At 31.1% G+C, this 26,823-nt stretch overlaps 2 protein-coding genes across 2 annotated transcripts; both read right to left on the bottom strand.

Moving 5' to 3' along the window:
• Nucleotides 1-675: 675 nt before the first annotated feature.
• LOC134695097 (uncharacterized) lies at nt 676-26,648 on the bottom strand. Its single transcript, XM_063556285.1, has 14 exons — nt 26,546-26,648; nt 25,763-25,813; nt 20,565-20,591; nt 16,642-16,730; nt 15,753-15,783; nt 13,777-14,070; nt 13,107-13,243; nt 10,219-10,477; nt 9,111-9,331; nt 8,340-8,484; nt 7,740-7,755; nt 5,492-5,706; nt 1,713-1,930; nt 676-814 (listed from the first exon to the last, which is right to left on the bottom strand). The coding sequence occupies exons 6-14, from the start codon at nt 14,012-14,014 to the stop codon at nt 692-694; spliced, it is 1,572 nt and encodes a 523-aa protein (XP_063412355.1). The 5' UTR covers nt 14,015-14,070; nt 15,753-15,783; nt 16,642-16,730; nt 20,565-20,591; nt 25,763-25,813; nt 26,546-26,648; the 3' UTR covers nt 676-691.
• On the bottom strand, nt 21,039-23,478 carry LOC134694902 (KRAB-A domain-containing protein 2-like). The gene is made up of 2 exons (XM_063556009.1): nt 23,132-23,478; nt 21,039-22,680 (listed from the first exon to the last, which is right to left on the bottom strand). Exons 1-2 carry the CDS (start codon nt 23,305-23,307, stop codon nt 21,072-21,074), a joined length of 1,785 nt encoding a protein of 594 aa, XP_063412079.1. The 5' UTR covers nt 23,308-23,478; the 3' UTR covers nt 21,039-21,071.
• Nucleotides 26,649-26,823: the final 175 nt, after the last annotated feature.

The raw sequence follows: 26,823 nt of genomic DNA, 5'->3' as shown, positions 1-26,823 counted from the left end.
TTCAGTATTTTTTGTGATTTTACTTTTCATTTAACCAAAACTGTTCACACACCATTCCATAAGAATGTATTGATCAAAGGATACACAGTTAACAAGTTTTATTTATTGATTTTTTTTAGTAGCAGCTTTCCTTGAAAACAGTCGACGCAATATATAAAATAGTCTTGATCAAAATACGAGATATTTCCTCTTCATTTTAATCTAGCATTTAAGAATCTGTAGTGAAAATTGAAGTTGAAAGAGGAATACATTTTATGATCGTGTCTAAAAATTATATAAGGTAAACGTTTCTAATTGGAAATTTGTATTTGCATCGCATGTTTTGATGATCACTCAATTACTCTAAACCAGTAGAGTTGAGTATTATATTCTATTAGACTCACCATCTAAATAATTATATTTCTATTTTAATATGAGTGCATATTCAAATAGTTCTTTCATGAGTTGGTGAGCACGTAACGAAAACGAAGCTACATTTCTAAGGATCGCCATAACCCCAACATCTACAAAATCAGGGAAATTTATATGTACAATAATACACAATTGGTCCTTGGGTGTTGTTATGAAAAAATGTTTCGACAAACAACTCTTTTAATTCGAAGAAAAGACTAACATACATGAAATTAAAGTAAACAAATTAATTTAGACAAAATATTTATCATTATTATAGTTAAACATTTTAAGGAGCATGCTAGTTTGGAATGTCCCTAGAGGTCGGTTCTGGTAATATTGCTTTGTCCTTTTGAATCAGTTTACCCATTTTCAAGACGTTACATCTTTGTAAAAACTTATTACCACCAATCTTGAATATAGCCTGAAAAACAAAAAAACAAACACTTATTAATATTGTCTTTCTATTTCGAGGGACTCGTGGCCTAGAAGTATCGTTTAGCGGTTTTTTTTCGCGGTGTAAAATTTAGCGATTTTCATTATATAAGGTATACGAAATATTTTATCCGTTATTCTTTGGCGGGTTCAAAACTTTTATCAATATCATTGCAAGTGCATTTTTAAATTGGCGGAATTTATTTTTGTGATTTTGTTCTATTCTCGAAAATAAGCGAAAATTTACACCTCACGAAAATAACATGCGATACGGTATGGATCGTGCATCTACTGTATCTCTAGAGTTTTAACACTCATGTTATTAGTTCAAACCCGACATGTAGCAGGTGCGTTCGACTTAAGTCAAAATTTGATTGCCTTTTTTCTGTACGCAGTTCTGGCCGGATAGTCCGGCTTTTTTAACAATACAAACAGACCATCCTAATATAAGAATTCGAATGACTGTAAGTAGTTGCTTTAAATCCAAACAATCGATCAATCATGTAAACTTTATTTTGTTTTTGCTTTAATAAAGAACATTGTTGCCTGGGCGAATAAGAGAAATTTGTCATCAATCCCACATAACAGAGCGTGTCAAAAGGACAAAGAAATATCTCGCAATTATAAACGTCTTTGTATTATGTTTGACTCTGGATTACCTCATTCATCTCAAGCAACACAACATTTCTTCTGATTCAGCATTTCAAACAGAAGCTGTTTTGAAAATCCCAATAGAACCGTACCTTGACGTCGTTTGTAATTATGGTATCGCAGATCCACTTTGAGCATCAACAAATTACGGGAATAAAAGAATGATACTAAACAAAATAGAAACTTGAATTCAAGCAGATCATATTTGTTTTAACGTACAAAAAAAGTGATCTTACGTTAGTTATGTCAGCCCAGTACCTCCCAAACACTGTGAATGACAAGTCACATTCTTGACTGTATGCAATATGTTTTCTGTAGTATTCAAGCCGTGATAGGGCGGCTCCTTCACTGTCATCGTCGGGTCCTGGCAATTGATCTGTTACTTGTATATTAGTGAAGTTTCGAATCAAGCAAATCATTAGAGATAGATCGAAGGTTTTTGATTTATTTTCATCTGAAACATACAAGACAATTGATATTTCTAAGTGTCTTTAACAACACAACACTAAATAAATGAAAGAAAAACAGAGCTGGCAGCAAATGTGTTATTGTATTTGGTGTTTCAACCATTTTCATATTCGAGCGTCACTATTGAGTCTTTTATTGAATATGCTCGTCTGTAGTACAAAAAGTAAATAATGTTATTAAAGACGAATTCATGGAAATGTTATGATATCTTTTGCAGATTACACTTCTTACATTTTTTTATTTCTATATAGCATGTATATAGACATGTATTATGTATTCTATACTATCAAACACCAGCATTTGAAGTTTATATTTCTTCAAAGTAATACGACCAATTCCATTTGGAAATCCCTTTTTTATGACTGAGACTATTTGATACCTCGGAAACTGTCAAACATACGGTTTTTCCTAAAAAAATGTAAGTAATCATGCTCATGTCGAAAGATTCAGGACGCCATTTATTTGTGATGTTGTCACGAAATAGAAGTTCCTTCATTTTATAAGTTTCAAGTAACCAAAAACAAATCCTTTTGGAAAATTATTTCCACTGGAATGAACATCACACTACAGTACTACCTGTGACTTTAACTTATTAATGGTGGTCATAAAAAATATGTTCACCATGGTGGCCCTATATGACCATCATCATACCCCCTGTTGCGTTTTTAATACACAAGGTATTACTCAAAAACTAGTCAAGGATAAAGGGAAATCTTGAATGCATTGAAGTGTTAAAATTATATAACTTACAGGTCAGGTGTCTCAGGTAAAACATACATGTATGTGTTTGTCAAATTTAATAATTGTGATAATGACAAGAAATTCAAAAATTAAATGAAATAATAAAAGTAGTTGAACAAACAGCTTCATTCATTTTCTATTAAGGACTTTAAAAGTCTAAATTCATTCAAGTCCCTGCAATTATTAACTTTATCTAAAAGGCCTAGGTTGATTGAAATATTCTTTGTAAATGTATACCAAGAATATGTGTCATGCCAGTCCAGAACTATCGACAATGTAATCCACTGAACAAATGATTTAATTAATAGACCCTTAAAGTGTCACCATCTTTAGAAGTACACTTTATTTTTTCTGGAGACAAATTTTTTAAGAAATTAACCAAACTGAAGATAACATATTTAATAAGTTTCAAGACATTTTCTTTAAATAATTTCTTTTCATAAGATTCACTTGATTCAGATATATATAAGAACATTTTTCATTATGACTAGCATTTTTGATGAACATTTATCAAAATTTGATGATAACTAGGTGGGCATTTGGAAAATAAGTCTTTTCTGTGATTGTTTCTGCACAACTCTTGTTTTGAGATTTGAAGAAAATTTAGATAAACAAAATATTTTTTTTTCCTAAACCATATAATGGTACTTGTAGTTTTCCTGAATAATATTAAATGTTATCAAAATTTATTGTAAAAGGATTGATATTGATCATCTTATTTTGTTATGAAACTAAATTGTTTAATTACTTTCTTTTACTTGCGTGATTATTAGTTATTATTAACAGTAATAACCCATTTAATGTTAACAAACAATTGAATACAATAAACATTTATATAAACCTTTTACTTAAAAAACAATTATTAAAAAAAATTATTGACTTTTTGCCATTTCTACTCAAGATTCTTACTAAGAAGAAATTAAAAGAATAAGAAACAAAACATACAAAAATGAAAACAAAACCAATTGAAAAATTAAAAAATTAAATAAAATTAAAGACAAAAAAATAATAATGAATCAACAGACTAAAACAATATTTTATTCTACATTTTCAAAAAAAGATGAAATGTCAATTTTAAAAGAAACCCAAGTTACCTGTACAGGTACATTTTAATGAAACATACCACCTGAAAACTTCAACCCTGATTGATTTTAAAAGGTAACATAATTAGATAAAAAAATCTGCCAATGATTCATGACCCCAAATAAATGGCCAACATCTCAAGATTGAATACCCTAATAAATGTTGACCATTGAATGTTGACCATGCAAGAGGGTGGACATTACTCAGAGGAAGTCCCAGGCTGTACTGTATATCATATATATAAACTTATCATAGATACCAGGATTAAATTTTGTATTTGCGCCAGACTGACCGGTGACGCTCGCATATGTTCCTAAAGGAAGAAATGTCATAAATATTTGTCTCAACAGGAACAGATATTATGTCACTGTTTATAAAAAAGTTTCAAGTGGAACATCTGTTATGCAGAACACATATATGTTGACATTGTGACTCTCTCATGGTTAAGTTTAACAAGTATTTATACATCAGATCAAACTTAACAAAATAATATTTTCACCAGAATTGCTTCTGCCATTATTAGTTTTTTTAGTGTGTATCTAGGAGCAAACGATTTTAATTCTTTAAATTATCAATGAGCATCAACATTTTTTGTGAATTGTTGTTTTGTTTTTTATTTAACTATTTTAGTTTGTCTGTCTTTCTTTGAAAATCAGTGTGTTCTGTGTGTTTTTTACGAGTCGACTTATATTTTTTGACTGCCCATCCATGTGGTTCTGTGTTTTTGCATTTATTTTATAATATAAAAAAGTAAAATAAAAAATACCGAAGCAAATGGCAAAATCTAAAGCCCAAACACATCATACGAACGAATTAATACTGTCTTATTACTGACTTGTAGTAATTGACTAAAAAGTAAAAGTACTAATTCACAAACTTCTTTTTAAAGACAAATTAAAAAATACTATAACACCTTGGTAAGATGATTAACATAACATATCCATCAAGACAGGTTGATATGGAATATATATGAACAAGCTCTTGATATTTCTTTTTTGGACAATTTAAAAAAAAGGCGAGACGCTCTTTGACAAACACTTGGTTCTTCAACTTCTGCTCAGACTCTAGTTACGTTTTACAAAGTGTGAGTAGCAGCTGCAAGCTCTTGAATACAAAAAATAATATACCATATGCAAGAAAAGTTGATATACTGTTACTATAACGGGGGAAATTGAGTTTCAAATGTAAAATTGTCTCGTTTGTAATCGATTTTGGAACTGTGATGATAGCTTACGTCAAATTCGAGGTAGAAGTCTACCTTTGATTTATGGTTCTGAAGGGTTTATTTATGGACCATGAAAAGAACATCACCAATATTTCTGCTTGTAAAATTGAATGATCTGGCTTTTGTAATTGTCTTGATTTTGACAAGTGCCTGAAGGAACTTCTACAATTCATTTGGAAATGAGAAGAGGTCAGCAAGAAGAGGCGTACAGCTTGTTACCATATGAATTCCAATAATGTGTTGAAAAAGTTCAACGATATGTTGTCAAGAAGAAAAACAATGTCTTGTATCTTATGTGTAGCATGTTTCAATTTTTCGTTACTATTTTTTTCGTATGCTTTACCAACTAAATAAATTTATAGCGTATTCTTCCATTTTTACATGTATGAAATAAAACATCAAACGATAAAAAATTTCAATATATATGAAGATAACTTTTGAAAATAGTGAAAGTTGGAAAGACATTAGCATTGAAAAAACTCCCGATACTTCACATACCTTTACTCTTAAATAGTTTGTCCCACTGCGCTGCGTTTATCATTCCTTTGCCTTTTAAATGTGCCAATCGTGCAGTTTTTTTTCTAAGTTCTCTCTGCAAAAATTTAGGATGGAATTCTCTGTCGAATAGAATTCTCACAGCAGGTGGACCAACTCTCAATAACAGATCAGCAATTCGTATGTAGTTTGGATCAGGTGAAGTTCTTGGTGAGAACCTTGTTTAAAAAACAGGTCATATTGTTGTGGTGAGAGTTTACAATAATGAAAGTATTTCCCATTTATATTTGTGGTATGAAATATATTCTTAGTACATATAAACAAGATTGTTTAATCACTGGTATTAAAGAGATAATCGTAACTGCAATTACGATTATCCCAATATGGCGACGGCAGATATAGGTAAAATCTTTACAGTAATTTTTCTCAAATGCAGCATGTTTTTGTCAATAGTTACTCAGCTGCAAGGTTTTTCTATACCATTACATCATATTTAAATCGTAACAGTGCACTGGAATTGGCTAAGCGCTTTGAAAATTGCCGTTGAAAAATTCGGGATGATAATCGTAACTCTATGGATTTTTTCTTGTTTGATAATCGTATTTTTTTTATCGGATAATAGTAACTGAAAAATAATTAATGTGTCTTTCAGCATTTCAATGGTATTTTGTGTGTTAAAATGAAAATGTCCAGTTAATCGATGACATTAACGGAAAATAAAAATAAATGAAGAAACTTACAGGTTAATTTTAATATCTAAGACTAATTTACTTATGCCTCACTTATGTATCTCAATTTATGGGCGTTTTTCAACACAACCGTGATTTCTTGTCCCAGCCACTTTCAAAAAATGTGTTTGATCTTTACAAGTGAGTTTTTGTACAGTCAGTACATGCAATTAAATTTAACATTATTAAGCAAAAAAACATACTATTTTAAGAGGGACTAATAAGCTGCTGATTCCTGAAGGATTTAAATTAACCAAAAATAGCATGTCCCTAAACGCCCTATTCAACATTCATTTTCAGTGTTTGCGAGAGATACAAACATAAGGGTCTTACAAAAGAATTTATGCTTTTATAACGGCGGTTTAAATGTTGGAAAAAAAGAGCACATCATATGGACCAGAGTGATACCGTATTTTTGTTAATGTCCACTACGAAACATGACTGTGTTATACTTAATTATAATAATTCAATAAACATTTTATCGGATGAATGCATGTATTATATAGTGTATATTTGTTGAGGGGCCAGCTGAAGGACGCCTCTGGGTCGGGAATTTCTCGTAACATTGAAGACCTGTTGGTGACCTTCTGCTGTTGTTTTATCTATGTCGGGTTGTTGTCTTTTTGATACATTCCCCATTTCCATCCTCAATTTTATGTATGCATCAAATAATATCACTTCCTTCATGCAAACCATCACCAGATGAAGGCTTTTAGATTTGTAATGGAAATATAACTGTTTATTTCATGTTTAATTTTAAAACATTGTTGTGTTTGTTCTAATTCGTAGGAGCCTCTTTCCTTTGTAATAAAATTGAGAATGGAAATGGGGAATGTGTCAAAGAAACAACAACCCGACCAAATAAAAAACAACAACAGAAGGTCACCAACAGGTCTTTAATGTAGCGAGAAATTCCCGCACCCGAAGGCGTCCTTCAGCTGGCCCCTTAACAAATATATACTAAATCAGTCATAATGAACGCCTTGTTGTTTGTTTTTAATTTCTAACACATTGATTCAAAATTAAGAACAAATGTATGAAGTCCTTTTTTACTGCACTAGTACACTGTCTTGATCAGGGACCCGCCGAAGCCCGCCTCAGGGTGTGGGATATTTTTGATGTGTAGAAGACCCATTGGTGGCTTTCGGCTGTTTTCTGCTTTGGTTGGGTTGTTGCTTCTTTCACACATTGTCCATTGTTCACCTTCATTAGGAGGTCCAGATCAAAATATGTAGAAGCGGGAAAAAATCACAAAAGTAACTGATTCGATTTTATGTCAACTTTCAATTAATTAAAATTTTGCCTGAGGGAGTAGCTTTCATTTTGAGATGAAGGTTCATTTTTGGCTGATGCTCAATGGAAATAGCCTATCAAACGAATCAATATTTTTCAACAAACATTCAATATAACCATTTTCAATATGCCACTACAAAGCCTTATATTTTTAATGTACCTAAATATGTAAATACTTATTTTAAAAGAAGGGAAATAGAATCAAAAACTTAAAATATTGATAAACTTACAAATTGTCTAGAAGTCCTATAAAATGAAAATAAAATTTAATAACCAAAACGAAAATACCAGCAAATTTCAAAAGACATTTTTTTTTATGTTTCAAGCCCTATTAAAGAATATTAATGTATGCCCTTATAAACGAATATCATTTAAACACTGTTTGAGCATTATTATACATATTTGTTTAATAAAAAACATAGAAACAATATATAGATATAAGAAGATGTGATATGAGTGTCAAATAGCAACTCTCCATCCAAGTCAGAATTTGTAACAGAAAGAATTAAATAAATCTCTTGTTAAGTGTATCAGATGAAGAAATCTAGATGTTATTTTAAGTAATATATTTTAAACGTTCGAGTTTATTTGTTAATTTCATATGAAATAGTTCATGTGAGTAGTACGTGAAATTAACGTGAATGTCACATACAGTGTAAGATTCACGTACAAGTTCGATGGAGTGACATTCACATCAATATACATTCACATTTCATCGATATGAGCGAAATGTTCTAGTGTATGCTTGGCATAAAGTAACGAATCTAAACTTAATTCTCTGTAAATGAACATAAAGAGCCAACCATAAATTGAAAATAATTAAAACTTACTTTTAAAGCCTTGTGTATTTGAATCATCTGATTTAACGATTTCTATTATCTCTGTCAACATTTCAATGTAGTTTTCATTTAAAATGCTAACTTTCAGGTCATTACATTTCTGCTGAAATCCTTCACCTCCAAGTCGCACGATAGCCTGTAATCATTAAACATCATATTAGTAAGTAACGAACTCAATTTGATTGTGTATATATATGAGTGTACAAATAACCAATAAATCCAAAAACATTTTTGTGTTTTTAGATTATTAAATGTTACTGTTTTTTTTCTCTCTCATTCCAATGTGAAATTTACTTCATTTGCTATGACACTATTTAAAGTCTTGATTATTAAATTTGCATCAATTTATGTTCGTTCTCGACGATTGAGAAATATGAACTTTTTTAACAGTAGAAACTATTTAAATAATGCATCTCTAAAGTTCACAACGAACTCTTTAACATTATCACAGGAGTCAATTTCAAGCAATAAAGTAAATAGGTAAATTGTTGACACGATTATTTGGAGGCTTCAAATCAAAATCGCATCTGTAAAACTGTCTTCAATAAAAACAGGTACAGATATAATATTTTGTCTAGGGTATGTGCGAGTTGCAAAATCTTACGGTACAATGTAACTCCGATATTTATCCTTTTCCTGTTATATATTAGACTCTTTGGTAAAAACAATCTGTGTTGATATCTATAGAACAAAATCTCAAAAATAATGAACTCCTAGGAAAATTGGCAAAATAAAAGGCTCAAACACATAAAAATACTCTACCTGGGAAATATTCGTCCAATATTGCTCTAATTTTTCCTCTTGTAATTTAGGATATTTCATACGAGTTATTTCGTTTTTGTATTTCAAAATTCTTGATAACCCATCACGGACACTTATATGTTTTGGATCATCTTGCAACGCACGATCTTCATCCCTTGCGGTTCGGTATCGTATCAACCAAATCATCAATTTCAAACTAAATGAATATACAGATGCCACGCCTGAAACAAACAAGTGTTTGTTGGTAAAACAAAAATGATTTCATTTATTTAAGTTCGTCAATCGAATTTTGTAATTGCTGATCTGTTCTGCACAGAGCAGAAAAAAATATAGTATTATTCAAACCTTTGTCTGCGGTGACTTAGAATCAGAGTTAATAATCATTTTTCCTAGTTGGCTTGTTCTTTCACAGTATCATATAGTGCAGTGTATGTAATGGTTTCTGTAATAGTTATTTTGTGGTAACTGGTAATAAATCAGACTAGAGGATTTTAAATTTGATAATTGCAATCTTTTCGTCATCCAAGCTATTCTAGACGTTCTTATACTGAATAAGTTCACTAGTATACAACTTAGGAAAGCTGTACGGTGACTTGTATATGTTACAATCCATGATATTTAGTCGGAGGCAAATAATTGTTTCATTGCCAATTATACAAAATTTTCATATTCATATTCGACATAAGAGCTGCCTAACTTTCTCTCTTTAAATTTACATTGGGAGCAAGAACAAAAAAGTGCATTCCATAGATATTATCATTAGTTGTGCATTTTCTGATTAAAAACTGTATAATTATTTAAATTTATATATGATGATTACTGAGAATTGCTAAATATTTTGTGAATTACAGATAAGTTGAATATTTCCTTGGGTAGAAAATTACTAGTTCCTAATTTGTTCTTCACAGTTTTGAATGAATTTGTAGAGTTATTTGATGAAACTAGCTCTAGTTGAACTTAAATTAAACCACTTATTTTTATGAGGTTTCGTTTCTCCATAGTTTTTTTGTAAAGAAATATCATGTCAGATTTGATACACTTGTGATGTTATCACTTACTATTACTGTATTATTCACGTATTTATGATGTTTAAATAATTATGACATACCTGATCTTCCATGTAGTATTATTTGTTGTAAATCATATTGACTCATTATTTTGTCTTGTGCCGTGGAAACCCAAACCGTCGGATCCTCAAATAATGTTTTTGTCAATGCATTCCCATGAAATGTTTTAATGAAAGTATTTCTTACTGCTGCGGATGCGACCCGAATTATTAACACTGCTATTCTCAAAAAATTCTCTTCATCTTTTGATATTCTACCAGTCCGGCTTTGTTTACTGTTTAGAACAGAGCTGATGTCTCCCTGTAAGTAAATGTATTGTACTTTTTTACAATTTTTCTGTTTGATAATATGTTTCTTTAATAGAACTTCTCAAGACAGGAAAAAGGTAAAATAAGGTCATGTGTTAGGGTCCTTAAAGTTGAAAATTAAAACAAAATATCAATTTGTCTGTCAGAACAAAATATTACATCTTTGTGGTTTTTAAACCTATTGGCATACATGTTAGTACTCCTCACAATTCCGTTTAAATAATATCAAACAGGGGAGGCCAATATTGAATCACTTAACATTCCAGCAGCGCCTGCTTAAGGAGCATATTGCCCCAATTGATACGATATCCCCTTTCCTTTTCATGAATTAGACTCTTTATCGGATTTGTAATAACACGACGGGTGACACATACGGAGCTTGATCTGCTTATCCTTCCGGAGCACCTGAGATTACCCGTTTTTGTTGGAATTCGTGTTGCTCTGTGTTTCGTTTTCTATGTTTTGTTCTGGTGTACTATTTGTACTATTTGTCTGTTTGTTTTTTTTCATTTTTAGCCATGGCGTTGTCAGTTTTATTTCAATTTATGAATTTGACTGTTCCTCTGGTATATTTAGGCTTTTTTATATAATTTTATTAATATGTAGATATGTACGACAGCTTTACCTAATCAGATATTTTGCTACAAAAGGTATTAAATGAAGATGTTACTTTTTATGATTTTACATTATTGGTTATTGTGGTTGATATGAACAGCTCGACATATTTATGAAGTCATAGTGAAATAACAAGTGTCTCTTCAACGCTAATGCGTCTACATTGTATTGACATGATCATTTATTAATACAGTGAGTATTGTTTTGAAAGGCTTAAATTCACATGTGTATCTTGTTAATGTCATGGGCAAAGTTTTGGATTTCATCATACAACCTTTTTTGATGGACAACATAGTAAGATAACATAGTTAAATCAAATTATACAAACAACTGATAAAAAACAATATCGGAAAAAGACTGAACAGCACGAGAACTTTTAACAAAGAGGATGATCCTAGGTACATCGGAATGGTAAGCAGAATATGTTTACAATAAACTCATCATAGATACCATCATAAGAGCATTGAGGACCAAAATTCCTAAAGGTTTTGCCAAATACAGCTAAGGTAATATATGCCTGAGGTAGAAAAGCCTTAGTAATTCAAAAAAATCACTAAATTTATAAATAAAACTATATCAATGACAATTTATGGCAGCACAAAAACACCAGCGCCGTCAATTTCAAAAAACCTGTTGATTAACTATAACAAATGATTCGCATTTCGGATAAGTAAGCCATTATATATCAATTCATTTCATATTTCGCACCCATTAAAATCATCAAAATTTGAATACTGAATTAAAACATGTTAAAGATGGTGTGACATTTTACAACTTTTTCCAACTGTCACAGGAAAGTTTAAGCTGTTTAATTGTTGTTAATCCCATATTTTTTTACACTTTTAGTTTAAAATTTAGAGTTGTTTGTTGTTTTGAGCTTTCCAATACTCAGACGTAAACTAACTCATAGGGCATATAACCTCATAATACACTGAATTTTAAGTGGTTTGTTTTCTGTTATTTTTACTCTATAGTGATCACGTGATAAACGACAATGTTTTCGCAGTTCATATATTGTGAACGAATATATTTAAGGAGACGATTTACAAGTAAAGGTATCAGCTTTTAATTTTACCAGAGATACCCTGTAATACTGAGGTAAAATGGATTTATAATATATCAACATCCAACAAAGACTTAATTCTTGATTTGGGCCTTTGACATATTGAAATAGAGCTTTACTGATGAGTCTTGTGTAGACATAACACATGTCTGACGTATAAATGTATAAATGCCTGGCAAACTTTAGATTTTTTTTTATACTTCTACTATTGTTTTTAAAATAATAAAGTACAAGTACATTTTCAACTCGTTCTATAATCTCTTTTTATAATAACTAATGACTAAAAATGTTTTTTGGCAAAATGTCTAGCGTGTATCTTTTTTAAAAATTTATAAAAGATTGTACTGTACTAAGCTCCAAATTTTTTTTTTATCAATAACAATCTGACAGTACAAGAAAGTTGTCGACGAAATATGGTTACATATTTTTCTTACTTCAGATATAGCTATCAATGATAAAACAAAAAATAACAAATTTGCAATGGTTCATGAAAGTCCGAAAATGTTTCTTTTGTCTATTGTTTGGATCAAGTTGTTTTCAAAATTCCTTTTAAGAAACTGTGTGAGGAATTTATTAAACATATTCATATGATAAGGACAAATATATATTACCAACTTTTGATCCACACAGAAGTGTAAATACATGTATCTTGCATAAATCCCTGAGGTAACCTATGGTGTTTGATAAAGTTCGTTGTCCTACGTATTTAATTTCTTATGTTGTCGTTTGTATGATTTTAATTGTAATTTTATAGATTTTCTTTTTTTCTTCCGTTGTCAGGTTCTTATTCACTTATTTTGTCTTTTGTGTCTTTTGTACTGTAGTATCATAATAAACTATAAAGATTTTTAGTTAACCCAAGAACCAAAAATGGAAGTATGTATATTAGCTTTTTTATCTGTTATAATAAATTGGTTCTGAACAAATACTGGCCAATGTATACCTTTAGCCCGTCTTGTTTGTTTCGTCTCTTTAGATTTCTTACACATTCCTTTTTGTGTGAGATGAACGAGTTGATGCTGAGACAAACTCGTCCACATTTACCACATTCTAGGTGGTCATCCTCATCATTTCCAGATTCTAATGAAATAAAAAAATCATGTGAATCAGTTAAATCTGTATTTCAATGCACCGTCTCACAGAAAATTATATCTTGATATGGAACGACGTAGCTTGCTTGATGCAGAGGGTATTAAAATAAAATAAAATGTATAGATTTTGTACGCAAAAGAGAAGATGGGTGTCATGTTTTTTGTTGGGTTGTTGTCCCACTGGCATATGCTCTATGTTCTTCATTCAAAATTGGTACTACGATTAGGTGGCAGAGCTATTATACGGATATACAGACGTATTATTTGTCAACATTTTAGTTTAAACTTGTTTTAATTTGAAACTCATATATGTATTTACTAATCCAAGTTGAACATTACTCTTTGTTCTATAATGAGAATTAATGTATAAAAACAAAATAATTTCTTTCAAGCAAGACGCGTTGGTTTATGGAAATGAAACAATGACTTTGTAAACTAACACACAAAAATACAAAATGTATCGTCAATGCATTTTAAATTGAAATGAACATCTAAATTGATTTCCCAATATATTGAAAGTACCTTCATGTAATTCAGAATACTTGACAGTCACATTTACATTCGCTGTTTCTATTGAATATAAAGAGCATTTTTTAAACATATTCCGTGTAAACTGGATGCAATGTTCCGTCACTTTGTCTTTACTATCCAGGTCAGATATAGGAGATTCGGCCCATACAATTAAACAACCTTTTCCCATCAAGCAAACAGTTGTGTTTTCAGTGTCGAAACAGTTTGGTTCATTCTTGAATGCATTCATTGCGTCTGTTGGCCATTCTTTACCAGCTTCGCCAATTTTTACTTTGTAAATTTTTTCTTAAAAATATAAATATAAAGACAATTTCAAGCAGAGTTAATATATCAGTATAATTAAGACTATAGCTATATAATACATGTTGGACTCTAAAACTGGTATTGAGTCTTAAATTGTAAAATAGCAAAATCGCTCTATAATTTTAATCAAATCAGCAAATTTCGATGCAGAAATTGAATTCATTAATTATAATTTTCATTTAAAGCGAGACATGTAGTCTACGTGATTGTATTTTGAATTTCTCATATTAAGAAAAAGATAAAATAATCTATTTCTTCATTTTTTTAAGAGGAGATAACTCAGTAATGTAGTAGTTAAGGAATTTACAGGATTTATTTTTTATTTTCACATGTTACGTTTTTTAAACAGAACATTGAGTGACTCCTTTCTTGTTTTGAAGCACGTTAAAACTTGTTAAACGATCTATTTCCGGTCATTTTATAATGTTATTATTAAGTTCATCTTCTACACATTATAATAATTTTACTGTCTTATACTAAAGAGTGCGGGATTAATTCCAAAATGTTTATTTATTAAATACTTTAAAACCTACATAATTGGGTTTTAAAATATCTTACAATGATTTAAAAATAACTTTACATGGAATTGGGGTTCATGATTTAATCAGAAACTTGCATAATTTAAAAAGGTTATCATTAACTGCGATTTTAAGGTTTCTACATTAATATTAAGGATAGTACAAAACATTTAATGAATTCCTAAAGTATAAACGGAATTAACACATTTTGATCCTATAACATTAGAAGGTCTATAATGGATATCTTGAAATTGAAACGTGGAGGTAATTGAATTTGAAGAAGTAACTTAAAAATTAACGTATATCGTTAAACGAAATTATGCAGGACTGATATGTTTAAAGAGGTCCTTAAAGACTATAACTTTGATTACACAAGCACCTCACAAGCAACAGCGTAATAGCGATAAAAAAAATGTGAACAACATTTCGCACTCTTTCGTGAATTCGTATATTCATATTTTCTAAAGGACAAGTCAAAGCATAAGGCGTATCAGATACATCAAACCGACTAAAGAGCAGAAACAGTCCAATGTATAAAGAAGTTGTTTTATAATTGCCAATGAGATAACTTTTCACAAAAGGCCAAATACAAATGACACAATAGTTGACACTTATAGTCCACCGTACGGCCTTCAACAAGAAAAATCACATTCCGCATACTTTACTATACAATGTCTAGAAATGACAATTGTAAAAAATGTTTAAACCTAACCACTGTATAAAACAAATAAATAAAAAAAACAATGTTACTCAGTAACACAGGAGAACCACTAAACCATGGGCATCTTACTTTTGGCAGGCACATTAACAAATTAGCGGGTTTAAACTAGTGTATACATGTTATAGGCGCCAGCCCTTCACCTACCTTTGACCTAGTATAACAGTTAAACATAAAACATCATTGAACAATCATTTGAAAAGACTTATCCATCAGCTTGATACAAAACGATAAATATAATAAAAACACAAGGTGCACGTTGACGGGTACCTATACATCGTCGCAACATACAGACACCAAGTCAACATAAGAGAACAATTGCATATATTGACAACTGGTGTAAAGAAGTCATGCACTAATTGATCAGTAGCAGCGAGAAAATCCTGCACTCGATATTTGTAGGAATTAAGTTTTTATTATTGTCTTACTTGTTGCTGAATTACGTTCTTTTTTGTCTTTCTAAAAAAGAAAAATATATTTAGATACTTCATCCTTTTTTAAAAGATCATTATCGTTTATCTGAAATTAAAATGCAAAACAAAACTATTGCTGTCCAGTCTATGCATGTAGGATTAATCTGCTTATTAGAATGCAACAACAGAAACATTTGAAGCATCTTTTACCTATAACGGTTGACCTATTTCGATTTGCTAAGCATACAAACTATTAGGTTTGAGGAATCAGTTATCGGCCTTTGATTTTCTTGGTGTATAAGTATAATCCCTTACACCAATAGTGTAATACGTGGTAACTTTTGTTTACATTTTCCAAATTTGAATAATCATATATTTTATGAATTAAAATCAAGACTGGTTATAAAATTACCAGTTGATCATTAAATAAATCTTTAAGAACAATAGTGCTTAGGTCCATTTAAAATATGTTAAAAAAAGTTATATATCTGAAGCTTATAAACTAAATCATAGGCCTCTTTACGGAGAAAACTCCCTGTGTTAGTAAGAAACGGTAAAGCTTCATTGCATTTTGATATGATTTGTCCTCAAATGGTACGTCACATTGTAAAAATCTTTTTAAAATAAAGCTTGCGTAGTTTATTTCAATTTATTGTTTAAAAGAAATGCACTATGAAATAAATGCGTTTACGGGCCAACCAATTAGTCATTATGCAAGAGGCAGTATTGAACAATACGATACCATATCGTAATTATATTGAGATATGATGAAAATGAAAAACAAAATGATACCTATAATCCAAATAATCCAAACTCATAATAAAATACAATATCAAACTTTCTCGAATAATAAAGAATCGACACGTTTGATAAGTTGAAACTGTAATATTTCAGTAATATTTACCAAATGCCTTTTCCTCTTATGTTTCTCAAAATCATTTAGCTTATTAAAAACAGCTTTGCATTTTCCACATGTCAAAATATCTGGCTCATCTTAAAAATAAAACATAAGAATTTATAAAAATAGCAGATGCGGTATAATTAAGAAATAATTGAAGCCAGCTATACTTTATTGTAGTTTTAACATGGGTAGGCATTATATTCGTGATAATTTTTGCCAGAGCGATAGCGAGGGCTAAAATAACACGAATATAATGCCTACCCATGTTAAAACTAAAATAAAGTATAGCTGGCATCAATTATTTCGATTCTGATTAGGACAATTACGGTAATTTCTATGTTCGCTGTGTATAAGTGTACGATCTTTGTGTAGGCTCTTCCATCAACCTCGATGTCGATTTTTATCCAACTAGTTCAAACCAGTTTAATTTCGCAAAGTTGTAGGTTTCTAAAATTCAAAATTGAAACAGAAATTAACAAATTAATTTATCACTCAATATCAGCCTAACTAAAACAATATTTGAGTCACAATATAACAGAAAAGTTATATTACAACAGTCTTTTCCTTTGAGGTCAATTTCTGACACGCACATTTTCAAGTCAGTTGTCAATGGCGGTGGACGCACAAGGAGAATCGGGTAGGTCTTTATTTTTCTAAATTAATCGTAAATATTTCGCCGGTTAATAGTGTAGCATTGGTAAATATGTTTATATTTGATAGAGGATTCCTTGATAAAGTTGTGCTGACATTTGAGACTTGGAAGGAGGGGCCCTTTGACAGAGATCCATTTATACTTGCGGTGGCTACACCTTGTAAAGTTGATCAAAGAGCACGCCTTTTGGGCATCTGACGATTTCAAATGCTGTATTACATGATGATTAAAATTAATACTGGGTGACAATCTTGTTGCATTTGTAAAATGGATTGGAAACCTTGGTGGTATATTGGTAATTACGCCTATTTTTTTTAATAGGAGAATAGGGTTCGATTCCCTGCTAGGGTCAATTCATTTTATTAGAAATATGAAACAATTTTGTCATTTCAGTACAACAGTAATAATAACCTATACTTGATTTTATATTTTATCGTCGGAACATATGTTTCAATGAAATTATTCTATACAATGACATGCCTTTTTAAAAGGAGAGATGAAACGTGTTTTTCAGAGGGAGGGGTTTTGAAGTTAGAACAGCCAACATGAACGATGCGGTATCTAGGTCAAATATGTCAATTACGAATTGTAACACATTGTTGTCATTGTAAAGGTATAAGTAACAAAATGTGTATCATTTTAGTGTTTGAAAGTGGTTTAATTTAAGGAAATACATTAAATGCATATCAATTTGACGAAATTCATTTTTCTGTCGTAGTCAATATACGCATGTGCAAACTAATTTTATTGGATAATAAAGTATGGTTTCTTTACAAAGCTAAAGAAGCACGTCATATTAGAATTGCCAATGATACAACTATACACCACAGTTCAGATTAAGTAAATATAAGCCATTATACAAAACCATATGCCCTTCAACAAGGACAAAACCATACCGTATGATGCATGTAATCGGTTTGAAAAAGATGAAACATATCAAAATGTAAAAAGAAAACTCAACGGCTTTATTTATAACATAACAATTCACGAAAAATAAAATATGACAGACATGAAATAATGACATCCTTTGAACTAAAGGCGGTTGACTTGGGACAGGCACATGAATGATGTGTCGGGGTTAAACATGTTGAAGTTATAAACTTTGAAATAGGAAAAGAGTTGATTGAAGCTTAGAAATTCATAAACAGATTTCAAATAAAATTGAGAAAGGAAATGGGGAATGTGTCAAAGCGGGAACAACCCGATCATAGAGCAGACGACAGCCGAAGACCACCAATTGGTCCTCAATGTAGCGTGAAATTCCCTCACACGTAGGCTACTTTCAGCTGGCTCCTTAAAACTATGTATGCTTTTTTACGCTATTTATTCGTATTGATTTATCGTTTCGATGTTTTGGCATTTATTCAAAACATTCGATACATACTTTTATCAATGATACCTGTAATTTCATTTCGACAATAAGGTTATGAACAAGAAAAGGCTCTTAAAAGTCTTTGTCGCTCACCTTGGTCTATGTGCATATCAATCAAAGGACGCACATTATAGACCAGAATAGAACTTAGGAAACATTCTCTGTTTTGGTAATGGTGACTTATTTGTAGATCTTACTTTACTATCATAGTGTATTTAGTGTCGATTTTGGTTTTAGTGAAGAGTGTTGGATATATATAAAAAAAAAAAGAAGATGTGGTATGATTGCCAATGAGACAACTATCCACAAAAGACCAAACTGACACAAACATTAACAATTATAGGTCACCGTACGGCCTTCAACAATGAGCAAAGCCCATACCGCATATATTCAGCTATAAAAGGCCCCGATAAGACAATGTAAAACAATTCAAACGAGAAAACTAACGGCCTTATTTATGTAAAAAAATGAATGAAAAATAAATATGTAACACATAAACAAACGACCACCACTGAATTACAGGCTCCTGACTTGGGACAGACACATACATAAATAATGTGGCGGGGTTAAACATATATATCCTGCCATGTCTCGTATGTGTTATTGTTTTATGTTTTTCTGCGTTCTGTCGATGTTTATAATATTTTTCAAATGGCTTGATATTTCGGTTTTCTGTTGTGCTGTTACTGTCCCAGTTTAGGGAGGGTTGAGCACCCATTCGCATGTTCAACCTCGCAATCTTCGTTATGGATCTGTCACAAATTAAAAATCTACAGTTCGGATATTGTCATTTTGTTTCTATTTGTTTTGTTTTTAGTACATTATGCTGTTTTGAATTTGACTGTTTGTTTTTCCAACTGAAATCTTTCGTAAGCTTTTATTTCGAGGACTGTTATAGCTGACTAAACGGTATTGGTTTTCCGAACAAACATTTCTATAATTTATGATTATTAATGTAGTATCCTTTATTTGCTTTTGAGACCATATATTTACTGTTTGGTCCTTTTTTGGTGATATTGATTTGACATGACTGTGTACTTATACACCCCGTCATTGTTTTGTTGTGCTATGATCATTTTGTTTGTATTTTTGTATTTAACTTTTGTTAATCGTTGTTGAGTAATTTTTTATTTTACCTTTTGGCTATATACTTTTTTGCATATCAATTCCATCATTATTTTATTGTGCATTATAGAACATTTTGTACTCTTGTCCTTAATTTGTGCCGTTGTGCTATGGTAAAGATTTGGATTCTTGCCTGTAATTTTTACTAATGTGCTTTTTCTATATGCCTTTTTGTACTTTTTGCGACATTCTTGTTTGTTCTCATAGTTGACATATGTTTCTATTATATTTGTTTGGTTTGTTCAAACATCGTTATCTATATATGGAATTGGCAAACAAGTGAGAGATTAAGCTGGATATACAACCAGGTTTAATCCACCATGTTCTACATCAGAAAATGTCTGTACCAAGTCAGTAATATGACAGTTGTTCTCCATTCGTTCGATGTGTTTGAGTTTTGATCTTCCATGATATTGAACTTTTTTTGTAGATCAGTATTTTTTGTGATTTTATTTTTTTATACACCCGTACTTTAAACATTTCATATAGTTTTTTTTAATAGAAATGACAAGTTTTAATTTCCTTTAAAAGATGTTAATAAAAAGTTTCTAGATTGGAAGTATATTTAATCGTATTTAGTCCTTTGTTGAAAACCACTTGAGTACTCTTTCAACTGTTTTCGGGGACCCAAACATATTTCTTATCAAGTTTTACAAATTATCATAGTCAAGTGCATGCAAGTGGTATTTGTACATTAATGGTACTGAAAAAATTAACCATTCTGAATGTTTTGATTGCTAATTACATAATTTCTGAAGATACTTTTGACATGTTTACCTTGGTCTGAATATTCGTCTTCACTGCCTGCAATACAATAAAATATTGTTATGTATCACACTGCAAAAAAGATAATTGTGCTTGGCATTTTTAAAGTACATACTACTTTAACTCATCATAATCTTATATAGCAGTATCAGTAACTATTTTATAGACATACAGACCAGTTTTTCGACCATTTCATAAATATATATGTTACAGGCATTTTCTAAATTTAGGCATTTTGTAAAATGACTGAAATTTTTAGGCATTTTCTAAATTGCCTGGATGATTTAGGCATTTTACAAATTGACTATTTTTTTCAGGCATTTTACAAAATGCCTGAAAATATGGTAAGGCATTTTACAAAATGCCTAAAAGACTAAAACTGAATGGAATGTACTCAAAATTTAACGAATAGACATATCAAATAAATAATTTTATTTTATCATTAAATATTGCATGAAATTTAAACAGTTTTATAATTGTAATTAAACCAATCATTTACATAAACACTGAAGATGACAATTATTTGTTGCTACATGTAATGTTTGGATGACAGCGACTGTTACACATTTGTCCTGACTTTTTGCAAAGGCAACGTTTAGTGTTACATCTAGTCTTACCACTAGCACTACAGCCACATTTTGTGTAACCCTGACCATCACACAAAGAAACTTTACTGACAGCTTTTCTAAAGGATATTTCATTATCATAATTTACACAATGAATAGCAATAAAATTACTGTCAGATAGTTCAAACTGATTCCTGGTGTAAAGTCCACGTAATATTCCATCTTTAATTCCTAGTTTATAACCATGCTCTTCCTTTCCAGTAACAACAGCCATAAGGTTACGCGGGTCTCCTTTCCTTCGATCCACATGTGGAATTGCAACTAATACATTTGCACCAACATCCACCTCTGTTAAAACTCTTTCCGATAGATTTCTCATCCTGACAGCTTGTTTTGTCATTGAGTCTGATGCATGCCTTCTCTCATTTCTGATTACCTCTTCGTTTGAACACAGGTGACAAGTGGTAGTATCAGGTATGGTTCCCTTTGAACACAGCTCATGTATGTACTGTGCACAAGTAGAACACTGGATAATCGAAAAACATGGATTTTCACACACGGCACACACATGAACATCTAATTCTGTTTCCTGAGTTTCAGATAGATTTAATGCTGTATTAAGCTGGCTTTCCTCGTCAAGTTGGTTTGGCTTATCAGAGCTTAACTCATTTGGCCCGTCATTGCTTATCTCATCTGGCTTATCAGAGATTTGCAAATGCTGAATCAGATCTTCCTCGGTCTGTAAAGAACCAAGAATCTCTTGAGGTAGTGATGATGATGATAGTCCTATCTTAGCATCACAGCCAAACATTGCCTTGTATGGTGATCTGTTAATACCAGAATGATGACTGTTATTTTTTTCAAACTGAACAAATTTCAACCCTATATTCCACTTTTTACTGTTGTTCTCTCTCATCCAGATAACCAGCATGTCTTTGATATCTGCATTTCCTCTTTCGACACTTCCTTGTGATTGAGGATGTCGAGGTTTTCCATGGACTATTGTACAATCTGTCCACATGTCTTTCAGTTCTTTGATAATATTGGCCGTAAATTCACGTCCGTTATCCGACTGCAGGATATGTGGGGCACCAAAAAGTAAAAATATATCCAGTAGCTGATAGGCGACTTCTGAGGCGTGCTTTGATGTAAGTGCTCGCAATATAGCAAACTTGGTCAGATGATCTTGATAATGCATGATAAATCTGAAATCACCATCTCTCATAGACTGCATGTCTACTAGATCAACCTGAGCTCTACTGTTGAAGTCCTTACTTATCAACGGCTTAATAACTAGACCTTTACTGGCAATTTTCCTTTTTTTTAGTTGACATTCTTCGCACATTTCTTTAAACAAATTCAGAGCATGCCTTGTCACATTCGCGTACTTCTTGTTGACCTCTTTTAACATTTTATCTCTTCCACCATGTCCAGTGTTCAAATGTGCTCTCATTATAATGCTGTATATTTCCTCTGCATATGCATTATATAGGATAGGATCTGTCAATGACTGTCGCTTTTTAATCAATTTTTCTACATCACCACAGTGTAACACATCAAATCTGCAATTTCAAAGTATATAAATTTGTTAATTTGTAACTTTTCAATGGTGGCCTTATACAATTAGCTTTAAAAATTAATTTAGTAGCAGAAAAAAAGAAGGAAAAACAAAAAGTAGCAATGTTTTGTCAATGAATTGGTGCATGCTAAATTTCCAGTGGCAAATATTTCATTCATATTCAAGTGGCCTATGAAGCAACTTAATGAGAGTTGTCTCATTGGCAATAATACCACATCTTTTTATTTATAATTAATGTTATTAGAAGTTGTCAACTCTATTCTTTTATGTGATCATGTTTTTTCACTTGACCATTTGATAAAATGAGTGCATCATATTTTTATTTTCAATATTTTGCAAGATGAGCAATTCATAGGAGCCTATAGATTTTCTTATTAACGCTTGCTATGAAAACTTTAAAATAAGTTACAGCTCAACCGAAGAAATGCACCTACCTTTGCATATGATAATAATCCGACGAATGTCCTTTTAATCCAATCTTAATTTTGTTCAAAATAGTTTCATATTTTTCTCTGTTCCATATAATACTTTTCTGATTAGAATCAGAATTTTCAATTAATTGGTTTGTAAATCTTTGTTCTGGTGTAAGAACAACATACCCTTCTGCCATGATGAAAAGAAGATCATTAATGAAATACAGAGTGAGTACTTACTCAAAGTTGTTGTTCTATGGAGTTTCTAATTATAGACACTAAAACTAGTAAAACATAAAAAATTAACCTGCAGGCTAGATTTATAAAGAATAATCTTAAATTTATTTTAATCAATACTTTTTTGTAGGTTTACAATATATTTCTGTCATTTAATTCATGTATTGCATATTTACACAATTTGCCTGAAATAGACCAGGCATTTTGTGGAATTTTCATTAAAATTTTCAGGCATTTTACAAAATGACTAGGTTTTTTTAGGCATTTTACAAAATGCCTGTCAACTTTAGGCATTTTAGAAAATGCCTAAAAATTCAGTCATTTTACAAAATGCCTAAATTTAGAAAATGCCTGTAACATATATATAGATACGCTGATAAACCGTTTGGTGATGACACTTCATTATTAGTTATTGTAGACGACGACCATGATGTAGCAGTTGATGACGTAGATGTTATCCAAAAGGGATAGAAATATCGAGTTGTATATTATATTTAGAAAATTGTAAAAGAGGGGCGAAATATGCCAGACGGACATACAAACTCAAACATCAAAAATAAACATAAACGCAGTGGCTAATAAAAATCAAAACCAGGCTACCAATAGTACACAAAATACATAATACAAAAAATATAAACTAAGAAACTCGAACCCTACCAAAAACTGGGTTCTCCAGAAGGGTAAGCATATCCTGTTCAACATGTGGCACCCATTGTGTTAGCTATGCTATTACGAAACCGATCATGAGCCTTATTCGGTAGGTAATATTCGCCGAAAGGGAATGGGATCGCAGTAATGATATTAGGGAAATAACCGTTATAATTTGTAAAACGGAAATTCCATAACGGTCAACCAACTGGTGATGGCGTCCGTAAAAAGTACGAATAGATTATTTCAACTTCCCTATTTGGAACTCGTATTTGGTGTCATCTAGGAATTACATTTCAGTCATCATCTTCACGAACACAAATGTTTTTAATATTTTCCAAAGCATGAACTCGACTTCGACCTGTACTAGTTTAAAACATTTACTAGACACGTTGTTACGAATACGAATATGGTCTATGTTGTTATCTGACTAAAACAAGAATATACAAGAGTATAGTTATGTTTTTTCTTGCCAACAGCCCTCAACTTGTCATTGGATGTTCTTTGAGAATATTCAACTAGAAGCTACTAGAGTTATAACTGGACTACGGCAAATGCCACAAGACAACATTTTATATGGGATAAAGAGGAGAAACTTTTGAGAATACACGAACTGAATTAAAACACAAACTGATACTGTTTATAAAATAGTAAATAGTACGACACATTCATACTTATTTCTGGCATATTCTTTAGAACAAACATCTTACATTTTGAGAAATGAAAACAATTATTTTCATCCGTGCTTGCTACAACTAGCTCATACTTCAATAGATTCATTTCCTTTAACATAAGACGTGGTAATTATCTTCTTCTAAGTACAGAGGAGCCCTAAACTTTGTGAAAATTCTAAAGCAAACAAGACAAGTTCTACTGGACTGATGAAATAATTAAATCCGCATATGATGGGATAAGGAACATTAATTTCAATCCTTGTTACAAAAGAAAAATGTGAGCAACCTGAATCTGATTTGTGAAAACAATATTTGTCAAAACTTTGATAACCTTTGAAAGCGTAACACGCATTTCTTTTTTTCCCCATTAATTTATTCCATTTTCAAAATTTTGCGTCGACGGATTGTTTAGCTTTTTTCATATTTGTCAACATTAAAAATCGTGACTTTTAAAATTTAATCAGCTCAATTCTGTATTGCCATAACACCACCTATTTGTAGTAGGTGGCACACAATAACAAACTTAAAAATACAGGCTGTAAGTAGCCTTTGTCGCTCAGCTGTATCTCCTGCTGTTTTGAAAATCATGTAAAATAAGGGTGATTTCATGATAAATAGTATAGACTACCTCAATAATAATTGAGATCAAGTATGGTTCGTTTTTGCCAAGTAGTTAAATTAAAAGCAGATCATCAAATTAAAGTCTGACAATAGTAACTGCAGAACCCTTATCATTATCTAAATTAGATTTCATTTGTTTTGTTACAATTTTCTTCTCAAATTCAGTTACATTAAACTTCTATGTTTTTATTATTTTTAGACAAGGTCATATTCTTGCTTAATTGGCGGGGTCATAGGTTACAATTTTTAAACTAGATAACATAAGGATGATTAATGCCTAAAGTTTGGTTTAACTTTGTAGAGTATATTCAAATTACCAGATTGTTGTAAAAGATTACAAAATTTAACGAAATTTGTGAACAAAATTGCTTGAAGGGGCAAAATTTTCATATGGGGTTGATTTAAAATTTTAGTATAAAAAAATGACTTTATTTTTGCTTGTTAAATACATAAGTGTTTATAATTAATATACCTCTATCGTGTAAATGTGTCGATGTAAGGATTTCTACAATTACAGATACCTCTGAAAAGAGAAATTTATTTCAGAAAATTGTCACATCAGTTTACTTTTACAACCAACTTACCAAATGGAGGATATATATATATATATATATATATATGGAGTATTTAAAAAAAAAATAATGCAACTGGTAAAGTTTAAGGACGTTCGCTACTCTTCTATCGGATTTTTGTCGGATAATCTGATAATTGTAGGATTTCTCGAGATTTATCCATGTAGTGTCAATGAAATATTTTGCCAAGTAACCCGTTTTATTTTCGTATCTTTATAACATTTTTACCGGCAGTTTTTAATAATTTCATAAACTCTTTGTTATATTTTCAGAGTTTTTAAATAAAGAGCTGGTCCTGACACAATCTTTGTCTACCAAATATTCAGTTCAGAACAAAGGTCACTTGTTTCGTTGTTCAACTTTTGAATTTCAAATACTAACTATTCATAACATTTTTTTAAGTCTGCTTTTTTTAACCACGAGGAGATAGTCAAGGACCTCATAGTTCAAATGAAACATCACGACATCTACTGTATTGGAACCGACAGAAAAAAATCGTTCTGATTGTTAATGACGACCGATCCCATTGTTTTTAATTCATGATTTATACCGTTAATACAAAGTCTTTAGAATTAGCGTTTAATGTACTGAGTGTTTTTTATAAAAGGAATAAAATTCAATGACTTATCACAAGATCTTATTTCATTAATAATCCCTATAATTAATATGTTATTGACATTTACCAGTTTCCCCTTGATATTGAGATGAGCTCTCTTCTGTATATTCCTTGCGTAGAGATAAGGCAAAATCTGTTAATCTGTCTTCAATAGTAGCAACACACCCATGACAACCTTAGAAATTGAGGAAGAAACAATGTTGTAGTCGATACTTTTTTCATATATCACATGATTATTTCAGTTATCTTATGTTAAAATAAACAAGACGTTTGTAATCAATTTATCAGTTAACTTTCATTAGGAGATCTAATATGAACACTTTATACGTTTTTTCTGTAAATTGA

The sequence above is a fragment of the Mytilus trossulus genome, chromosome 13 (assembly GCF_036588685.1).
Source record: "Mytilus trossulus isolate FHL-02 chromosome 13, PNRI_Mtr1.1.1.hap1, whole genome shotgun sequence".
In the NCBI taxonomy this organism is placed as follows: Eukaryota; Metazoa; Mollusca; class Bivalvia; order Mytilida; family Mytilidae; genus Mytilus; species Mytilus trossulus.
This window is presented reverse-complemented; position numbering and strand designations above follow the sequence as displayed.

Excerpts from the sequence above, each read along its gene's own strand:
- LOC134695097 (XM_063556285.1), bottom strand. The coding sequence starts at position 14,014 with ATGAATGCATTCAAGAATGAACCAAACTGTTTCGACACTGAAAACACA. Across the intron at positions 10,478-13,106 it reads ACAAACAAGACGGGCTAAAG|GGAGACATCAGCTCTGTTCT; the intron begins GTATACATTGGC and ends ATTTACTTACAG. Across the intron at positions 1,931-5,491 it reads CAAACTATTTAAGAGTAAAG|ATGAAAATAAATCAAAAACC; the intron begins GTATGTGAAGTA and ends TGTATGTTTCAG.
- LOC134694902 (XM_063556009.1), bottom strand. The coding sequence starts at position 23,307 with ATGGCAGAAGGGTATGTTGTTCTTACACCAGAACAAAGATTTACAAAC. Across the intron at positions 22,681-23,131 it reads GATTATTATCATATGCAAAG|ATTTGATGTGTTACACTGTG; the intron begins GTAGGTGCATTT and ends TTGAAATTGCAG.